Genomic DNA, 9548 nt, shown 5'->3' with positions numbered 1-9548 from the left:
AAAAAAAAAAAAAAAAAAAAAAAAGTCAAAATCATGAGAGAGAAGGGGTCCATGTGGAATCTAGTAATTCATAAAATTTACATTAAAATTAAAACTTTAAAAGATCGAGTGTGAATTAAATAACAGCAAAGAAATTGTTTTGATAAAGGTAAAGAATTGAGTGGTTATCAATTGGAGGCAATTTTGCCCCACACCTGCTAGGAGTCATCTGGGAATATCTGGAGATATTTTGTGTTGTCACGACTGGGTGGGGGGGCGTTGCTACTCTCATCTCGTGAGTAGAGGACAGGGATGCTGACAAACATCCTACAATGCACAGGACAGCACCTCAGAACAGAGAATATAATCAGCCTCAAACGTCAATAGAGCCATTGTTGAGGCATCCTGAGCTACACATATAAGACTGTATTTTGCAGGTGGATTATTACCTGAAGTCCACAACTTCAAGAGGTTCATTAACCCCTGAAAATGTATGCAAAATTTTGAGAGCCTGGTCTGGGAAAAGGTCCACAGTTTTCATCTGATTCTTTAGGGGTCCATGGCCAGAAGAGGCTTAAGAAGCGCAGGAAAAACAAAAGTTTTCAGGGGCTGTGGCTGAATAATCTGAAGTGATTATTTCACTCAGAAAACTATTGCACGTGGAGGCAGGAATCTGTTTCCTAGAGCCAGATTATGGTCAACCTTGAAACCCAAGCAGAAATGGCTGAACATCAACCTGAAGTCTCTGTGGAGCTACTGAAAACTGTAAGGAACGTAACGACAGGACAACAGGATGGAAGTTGGGTTGTAATAGGAGTTGCTTCAGAGTGGTTCTACCCCAAGTGCCCAAATTCTCTTCAATCAGGCTACAAAACTTAGTATTCTCCCTTCATGGGTGCTGTCATTCATCCCTCTGTATCCAGCCAGGCACCAATCCGTGTGAATTTTTCCTTCAAAACTAGCCTTCTCTTCTCAGGCTCAACACCCTAGTCTAGGCCCAACTCACCTCATTCTTGAATAACTGCAGACCCCTCCTCCTTGTGAGCCCCTGGCTTATTCATCTTTGCAAACCCAGCACCCACATAACTTTCTGGCACGTGGCAGACATTCAGTAAGGAACACTCTCAGCTGGGGGTGAGAAGAGAGGGTCACAAGCTTACCCCATATTACAGTTAAAACAAATTAGAATTCTCTCAATAATCCCATTAAGGGGGGAGGTGCCTCACCTGTAGAGGTTCCCAATTAGGTCTCAGCAGTTTTGTCGATTGTTTGGAGGTGGGGTCATGTGGTGGTGAAGCAGAAGTGGAGCTTCCCAGCTAGGCCTGGAGTAGAACCCACAAGCCAAGTTCCCAACGGAGAGTTTTTTCCACCCTCCCCCAACCCCAGGAGGGTAATCAGGGATAATCAGCCTGAGGAGGAGGGTCCGTGAGTTTGTCTCAAGTCCACAAAGCAGTCATTAGCTGATTCCAGCCTCATTTCTTTCCAGACTATCCCCAGCTCTAACTTTCCTTAAATACCAAGTTTCGACCATCACTCTTCACACTGAAACCCTCAATAGGTACCAAGTCTAAGCCTAAATTGCACAGCTTATCTTTTTTAAAACTGAACATACCGCACCTACGCACCTGGCTTATTTTCCAGGAACCTCCTCTTTTCCCACTACCTTCTCCTCTTTCCCACTGTGAAACTTCCACTCTCTTCTCCACCAACCCTGCTCTGTTCCTTACCGAGTTTCTCGCAGTCACACAAACAAGAGATGCTGATTACACCTTACCTCTTACCTTACCGTCTTCCTCCTCTCACTTTTGCCCACAAGACCTATGTTTTCCATAATCTTCCAACACGGCCATTACAGCTCAGTTTAGTACTAGTTTTGGACACTTTCCATCTCACGTGTGTCAGCTGCCCCAGCACACCCACATTTAAATACGTATCCAGGCGTTCCGCACCCAAAAGCAACGGAGGGGCACCCGAACACAGCCCGTCCTGATTACTTGCTGAATTTTAATTTGGATTTCTTGACACTCAAGTCGGTACCGTGACTCCCAAGTATTCTTTAGTTGTTTGCTGTGTACGTTTTGTGGTCCATGCAAGTATTCAAGGCGATGTTTATAAATGGATACAAGGGAGGATAGGGAAAATTACTTTTAAAAACCGCATAATCCAACAATCTCTGTAAAGTGTTTAACACCTAAAAGCCACGAGAAAGTATGTTGGCACCCCAAGCAAAGTGGGCCCTGTACAGTCCCCGCGTTACTGAACGTGCGCACAGCTGAGTCGCCCCAGGTGGAAGTAGTCCATATAAAGTAGGCCTCCGGAAAGTCCCGCCCACTCCGCGTCGGGCGTGGAGTAAGGCTTGACTCCACCCACTCCAAGAACGCAGCCCTGTGATTGGCCATGACGCATCCTAGAGCTGCCCAATTGCGTACGAGCAGCTACTCTCGCGTTTGTTTGTTTGCGGGAGGAACATGGCGGATCGGCTCACGCAGTTGCAGGACGCCGTGAACTCGGTGAGTAATTGCGCGCGATTAATCTCCGTCGTTTTCTTTCCCGAGGGAAAGCAAGGCAGAAAAAGAGGTCTGAGGGACAAAACTCGGAAGTGGGGAGTGGACTGAGGCCGGGCTTCAGCATCAAGCGCTGGGCTTGGAGGGAGGCGGCGCCGCGGTCTGGAAGGTCTTAGGCCGGCGGCGGGGCGGTGCGGGAGCCAGCGGCCTCTTAGCCTGCGAAGTGGAGGATCTCACTCCACTCCGTGACAGGACTGCGTGGACTGTCACGCTTCACGGCCTTATCATGTTCTCTCGGAAAGGTTTTACTTGCTTGTCAGTGGTGCTTATGGGATTCTTTGGCCGGGAGGGGAGAGGAAGCGGAAGCTTTTTTCCCCTTATCAATTTTAACCCACGGAGGGCAATTCTTGTTCTTAATGATTGGATTTTTGCCATTAGATGTTAGCCGAGAATATTCCTTCGCCAAAATTTTCAGGTTGGGGCGGGAGTGATAGTAAAGTGAAAAGTTTTGTTTCATCTTAGTTGGTTCCTATAGACCAAGGGTTCCATCTCTTGGCCACGCCCCCAGCATGTCAGTTTAGGGAAAACCGACGTCTTTATGATAGTCAATCTTCTGACCTTCGTATATCTTTATTTAAGGTTTTTAAAATGCCTGCCAGTGGGTTTCCTCCCTATGAAAAGTCAGGTGTTGTGAATAGACCCCCTTACTTTGATCCTTCTGATTATTTTTCCTGTTATGTGTACGTAGAAAGTATATGCGAACCAAAGAATTCATATACTTATTACCATTAAGAGCTAACTTGTTTACATTTCTGTTGTTCTATTTATAATTTGATGTCCCAGGTGAGATGTTGACTGGAAAATCCAAGTACCTGGTCTCTTGCCAGTTTTTTCTCAGCGGAAGCTAATAAGTTGGTATTCCTGTTATTAGTCTTTGTGCACTTGAAGAGTGTGAATCTGCTCACAAGAAACTGATCTACTTTGTGTGTGAGGGCCAGCCCCTAAATGTTGATGAATTCACCAAGGTAAATTCTGCCTTTGGTGACTTGCCTGGGCTGCCAACCAGTCTCCCTCAGGGAGATACTCCTTTGACGCTTTACAAAATCAAATTGTAATGATGCAGCTGGATACAAATGTTATTTTAGGGGAAATGTTGTGTATTCATACATGTCTCAGCCAGAAGGGTGGTAAGGAAAAGTGAATATGGCCCTTAACTCCATGGTAGGCAGGCTGATCATTGGATTTTGGAGAAAAACCTCTAGGTTAACTGGTATGGGTGCCTGGTATCCATGATGGGTGCACCACCATGGATACAGAGAAATACTCCTTGAGGAGTTTACAGTCTGATTAGAACGATGTCATATACTCAAGAGACATTTAAATAATGCAAAGGCAGTATGTGGTAATGAGTTGTAATGAATTGAGTGTTTTCAGCTGTAAGTGCTGAAGTAAAGTGAACTGTTGAGTGATATTAATTAAAATAGAGGGAATCTTATTAGCATTTATCTGAATTGTAATTATTTGTGAAATTATTAAAATAAAATTTATTTTACCCACTGAGAACTCCATGAGAGCAGAAACTGTCTTGTTCACTGTATCAGTGTGTTTATACAGTTATATACAATGCTTGTCATAGAGTTGATTTTTGATAAGTATTTGTTGAATAAATGGATTTTGAGAGCTTTATAAGGACAGAGCAAATAGCCAGTGTGTTGAATATTTGTGTGTGTTTTCTGTCTTCTTCATAACAATGCTACAATGTGAGAATGTTCCCAATTTAAAAATTAAAAGAAACTCGAGTTAGCAGAGCCAGAATTAGAATCCACGTTTGTACAGCTTCAGAGCAGTAACTGCCACTCTATTACCTTTGCAAAATGTGAGCAAAAGCAGTGTAGTCAGGAATGAATTTACCACCAGTCAGGCATATGTGAAGGAGGAGTAGATAATGAACAAGTAGAGTTGACTTAGATTATTGAAAGCTTTGAAATAGCCTGAAGACTTGGAGATTTATCTTGAAGACCATGCTGGGGCAAACTCAAAATTTTTGAGCAGAGTAAAATAACATAGAAAATAATAAGAACTAGGAACTTCCCTGGTGGCACAGTGGTTAAGAATTTGCCTGCCAATGCAGGGGACACGGGTTCGATCCCTGGTCTGGGAAGATCCCACATGCTGCGGAGCAGCTCAGCCTGTGCGTCACAACCCCTGAGCCTGTGCTCTAGAGGCGGTGAGCCACAACTACTGAGCCCTTGAGCCGCAACTACTGAAGCCCCTGCACCTAGAGCCTGTGCTCCGCAACAAGAGAAGCCACCCCAGTGAGAAGCCCGTGCACCACAACAAAGAGTAGCCCCCGCTCGCCACAACTAGAGAAAGCCGGCTTGCAGCAACAAAGACCCAAAGCAGCCAAAAATAAATAAATAAATAATTTTAAAAAAGAAAATAAGAACTAGAAATTAATGAGGAGTCTGTTGTAAACAATTCTTGTGTGAAGTTGAACTAACAGCAGCAGTGATGGTAGAAGGAAAAGGGAAAGATTTGTAGTAGTATTAGCAGGATTTGAAGATGAAAGTTGAGTCTGAAGTTAGACTGGTTCACTAGGAGATTCTCAATAGAAATTAGATATTAAACAAAGGAAACAGTTGACTTTGAGTTCTGTCATTCAAATAATGGCAGTGAATCTTAGTGGAAATGCTGATTCACTGATTGGAGATGAGGAATTGAGGTTTGAGAGGTCGGGACTATGGAGAGCAGTTGGTGGGGAGACTAGGAATCTTAGGTTTGGAGATGGTAATGTTATGGAGCCAGGTTTGTTTGCTGGACTTGGAGCAGGCCAAACACTGAGACACCGAGTTTCACAGCAGAGAAGGGGTTTATTTATTCAGGAGGCAGCGGAGTGAGGAGACAGGAGAACAAATCTCAGATTGCTTCCCAGAAGGCAAGAGGCTTGAGATTTTATGGGTTAAAGAAGCAGGGTGTTCTCAGGCCTGGGGAAGGGTGGGTGGAGGTAGGGAAAAGGTGAGGTAATTGGTGTTGTGCACGGGACCAGTTTTAGGATTGGTGGTCCCAACTATTCTTAGCTGGTCTGAACTGGGCAGGGGCCCACTCCAAATCTTCCAAATTTCTGGAAAACAACTTAAGCCCCTGTTACTACAGTGATGCACGCATCAGCAGTGTTATCTGTAGGGGTGGCAAGAAGTCTGGTGTGGTATGACATGGGCTATGTGAAGCTTGGAGGGTGTGCAATTAGGGAAAGAAAAAAAACTAAAGCAGTCTTAATCATTAAAGGCAGGTTACAAGCAGAGGGGTTTCTAACGAGCTGTTCCCTTATCTGCTGTTCTGTAAGACGTACTCCAGTATTTTTGTTAGTGTGACAGCTTCCATTAACCCCATGGGACACGGTTTCAGTAAGGACTTGGTATTCTCAATCTTCAAAACTGATTAAGGAATACTCTTAGAGCCCTGGGAGTTCACAGCTTGAGTCCTGGAGAAAAACATTTCAGAATACTTAAGGTGCAGTCTTTTCCCCACTTTTATTCTTGTAACTACTCTAGTTTGAGAAAAGGGGTCACATTTTAAAATTTACCCTGGGGCCATTCTTAGATATTTGCCTATCACATTTGCTCTTTTCCACCACTACTTCCCCAAAAGTCTTTACTTGTGCTTGCAGTAAGTATTGGCATATATTTCTCTAGTCATTCTGTTACCTTGGGAAGAAAAGAAAGATTATTTTGTATTTCTTTGATTGAAACCAAACGTAGTTTCTTTGTATGATTAAAACATTTAATCATTGTTAGTAACTGGTTTATGTTATCCAGAATTACTCCTTTGTTTTATTTTCTTGCTCAGAGACCATTATAATAGGAACATTGTTGCTGCTGTTACCAATAAAATCGGTAAAACAGATAAATCCTTTCTAACTTTGCCACCTTTCCTTTGGCCTCAAGCTTGCAGATCAGTTTTGTAATGCCATTGGAGTGTTGCAGCAGTGTGGTCCTCCTGCCTCTTTTAGTAATATTCAGACAGCCATTAACAAAGATCAGCCAGCTAATCCTACAGAAGGTAAATAGATTTTCTTGGCTTCTCTTAGTTTGACTCTCACATTACCTGTAATCCCTTAAAATTAGATTTATTGAAAAATTCAACTTATTTATGGCTTTCTAAAAATGTTATTGTTTGAGAATATTACTGCAAGTTTGTCATAAAAGAAATGAATTTGTTATAGTCAATTTATGTAACACCTCATAATTCTTTTCTTGTCAAATAACAGACGTTTTACTTGTTTAGAGGAGAATTGTATGAATTTAGCTGAATTTTACTTGAGGGACCTTAATAAGAAAGGCATCCCATTTATAGATTCCTTTATTCAAGTGACCACTGTATTGTCCTAATAAATGAAATGATATACATTATGCTTACATTCCAATTTGAGTTAATATTAAAGCTAATTCTCAAACGTAATAGAATTGATGTGTTAAAATTACACTTTAATCATTAGAAGCCTGCTACAGAAAAAGTTATGAAGTTTTCTGTTTTCATAAAGTTTAATTTCTCTTTCTGAAAACTTGAGATTCTCTAATATCCTAAATGAGTACCATCTTTCTCTAGAATATGCCCAGCTTTTTGCAGCGTTGATTGCACGAACAGCAAAAGACATTGATGTTTTGATAGATTCCTTACCCAGTGAAGAATCTACAGCTGCTTTACAGGTAAAAATATCTTTTCCTTTGAGAATTTTGTGAGTAGAGAATTTTGAATTAAAGAGATAGATTTAGTGCCTTTTGTTACAATTTTCAAAGTTAATCTAAATTTTAAAGTGGGAATTTTACTGTGAACTACTGTAGTCTGTTAAAGACTGAGCTGAATGTGTATAATTGTCCAATTTTGAGCTTAAAGAAAACTTGCCATTTTCCTCAGTTTGCTTCATTTCCTTGCAAAGAGTGAGAGGAGGGGCACATTCTGGGTGTGGAGTAGAATAGTAGTGTCCGAAAGCAGCGTGGAAGGGAGTCTCATGTAGCCATTCAGAGATCTCCAATCGAAGTCATCTTTTAAGTTAATTCATACAGGGAAGACTCTGATCTTGGGATTTCTGCCACTGAAAGTTTTATCTGATCTTCGGATTTCTGCAACTGAAAACTCTTATCACAGTGGTTGGGTAGTCATCAGATTTAAAAGTAAATACTTTTACTGCAGGTTCTTTCTGCCTCAACTTTCATTAATCTCCAAGTTTTTCATTTCTCAGAAAATTCTTAAATTTGTGTCTTACAAAGGCTGCAAGCTTGTATAAGCTGGAAGAAGAAAATCACGAAGCTGCTACGTGTCTGGAGGATGTTGTTTATCGAGGGGACATGCTTCTGGAAAAGATACAGAGCGCACTTGCTGATATTGCACAGTCCCAGCTGAAGACAAGAAGTGGCACCCATAGCCAGTCTCTTCCAGACTCATAGCACAGTGTATATATACCGTGCGTGCGGCTGAGAAGAGAACTGTTTCAATGCCATTGAGAATTCTGCATCAGATTTAGATGGAAGCCTTACCAACAGTTACAGAAACGTTAAGCACTATGACACATGTTATCTTCTTAGCTATTTTAAATAGTCTTCTGTTTTCACTCTTAATAATAAGCTTGTAAAATCGTGATTGAACCAGCTTTAAACTGTCATTATGCCATTTTTTTAAATTGTTATCTGGGTTAAATTATTGAGGCAGATATTGCATTAATGGTCATAATATAATTAAACAGATGTACTATAAAATTCTATTGTGATGTAATTTGTCTTTATTTTTGTCATATTTCTACAGTCTTTACAAATCAGAACATCCCTCAAGCCAGAGGAGAGGTGGTAAAAGCAGAGATAGTGGACTTTTGAATTTAGGTTGATATCCTTCTGCCTCTTTTATTTATTTATTTATTTTTGCGGTACGCGGGCCTCTCACTGTTGTGGTCTCTCCCGTTGCGGAGCACAGGCTCCGGATGCGCAGGCTCAGCGGCCATGGCTCACGGGCCCAGCCGCTCCACGGCATGTGGGATCTTCTCGGACCGGGACACGAACCCATGTCCCCTGCATCAGCAGGCGGACTCTCAACCACTGCGCCACCAGGGAAGCCCCGGGAAGCCCCCAGAATTTTAACTAAGTTTCCAACTGGGATTTCTGTGGAAATTGACAAGTTATTTCTAAAATTTATATGGAAGTACAAAGTGTCAATAGAAATCAGTATTCTCATTAGAAAATAAAGAATGAAAGCTTGCTTTAATAAGACAGCATGTATTAGTGCAGGGATAGATAAATAGGCCAATGGAAGAGAATAGAGAGATCTAACAGAAATCCACGCAGATCGGAAAACTTGATTTGTGATGGAGATGATGTGAATCACTGGGGAAATAATAGAAATCGTGCTGGATATTGGTTATATATATGCTATATATTAAATTCAGTGCCTATGGGGTTTCTTTTTGGGGTGATGAAAATGTTGTGGAATTAGTGGACGTTGTTGCACAACTGAGTTTACTGAAAAACACTGAAATACATACTTTAAAAGGGTGACTTATGGTATGCTAATTATTTCCCAATAAAGCCGTTACAAAAAAGGAAAAAGAAAAAAAAAATTTCATGCCAGGTGAAGGGCAAATATCTAAAATTTTTAGAAGACATTCTTAGGAAAATATGCATAGCTTCAGGATAGGAAAGGCTTTTTTAAAGTAGATATAAAAATTTCACATCATAAAGGAAAAGAATTCAAAAATTACGATAGACAATGTGTCAGACACTGCTTCAAACTTACATATATTAACTAATTTAGAAAAGGTTAATAAATTTAAATGCATTAAAATTTAGATCTTCTGTTCATGAAAGTACTCCAAAAAGAATAAAAATGCAAGCTCAGCCTTGCAGCAGGTATTTACAGTACTTGGAACTGGACAAAGGGTTAGTATCTAAAATATGTAAAACCCTTCTATGAATCAAAAAAAAAAGAAAAAAGCAACCCATTAGGAAAATCACAAAATAATCATTTCACAGCAGAGGAATGGCCAATAAAGGTGCACAAATGCTCAGCCTCATTGGTAAT

The 9548-nt window shown here is 41.0% G+C and overlaps 1 protein-coding gene across 2 annotated transcripts; it reads left to right on the top strand.

The window, feature by feature from the left end:
* Positions 1–2361: 2361 nt before the first annotated feature.
* MED21 (mediator complex subunit 21) lies at positions 2362–8239 on the top strand. Of its 2 annotated transcripts, none has more exons than XM_027129385.1 (4): positions 2362–2489; positions 6428–6542; positions 7089–7189; positions 7751–8239. In XM_027129385.1, exons 1-4 carry the CDS (start codon positions 2448–2450, stop codon positions 7925–7927), a joined length of 435 nt encoding a protein of 144 aa, XP_026985186.1. In that variant the 5' UTR covers positions 2362–2447; the 3' UTR covers positions 7928–8239. The 2 variants fall into 2 exon arrangements, with proteins under 2 accessions (XP_026985186.1, XP_026985187.1); XM_027129386.1 differs by lacking the exon at positions 2362–2489 and adding an exon at positions 2513–3173.
* Positions 8240–9548: the final 1309 nt, after the last annotated feature.

The sequence above is a fragment of the Aethalodelphis obliquidens genome, unplaced genomic scaffold, assembly GCF_003676395.1.
Source record: "Aethalodelphis obliquidens isolate GAN/ISIS:26980383/991018 unplaced genomic scaffold, ASM367639v1 scaffold36, whole genome shotgun sequence".
NCBI classification, from domain to species: domain Eukaryota; kingdom Metazoa; phylum Chordata; class Mammalia; order Artiodactyla; family Delphinidae; genus Aethalodelphis; species Aethalodelphis obliquidens.
The sequence above is the reverse complement of the archived record's forward strand: the minus strand, read 5'-3'. Positions and strand labels throughout refer to the sequence as shown.

Coding starts and splice junctions, on each gene's coding strand:
- MED21 (XM_027129385.1), top strand. CDS start 2,448: ATGGCGGATCGGCTCACGCAGTTGCAGGACGCCGTGAACTCG. Junction 2,490..6,427: donor TGCAGGACGCCGTGAACTCG/GTGAGTAATTGC, acceptor TTTGGCCTCAAG/CTTGCAGATCAGTTTTGTAA. Junction 6,543..7,088: donor GCCAGCTAATCCTACAGAAG/GTAAATAGATTT, acceptor ATCTTTCTCTAG/AATATGCCCAGCTTTTTGCA.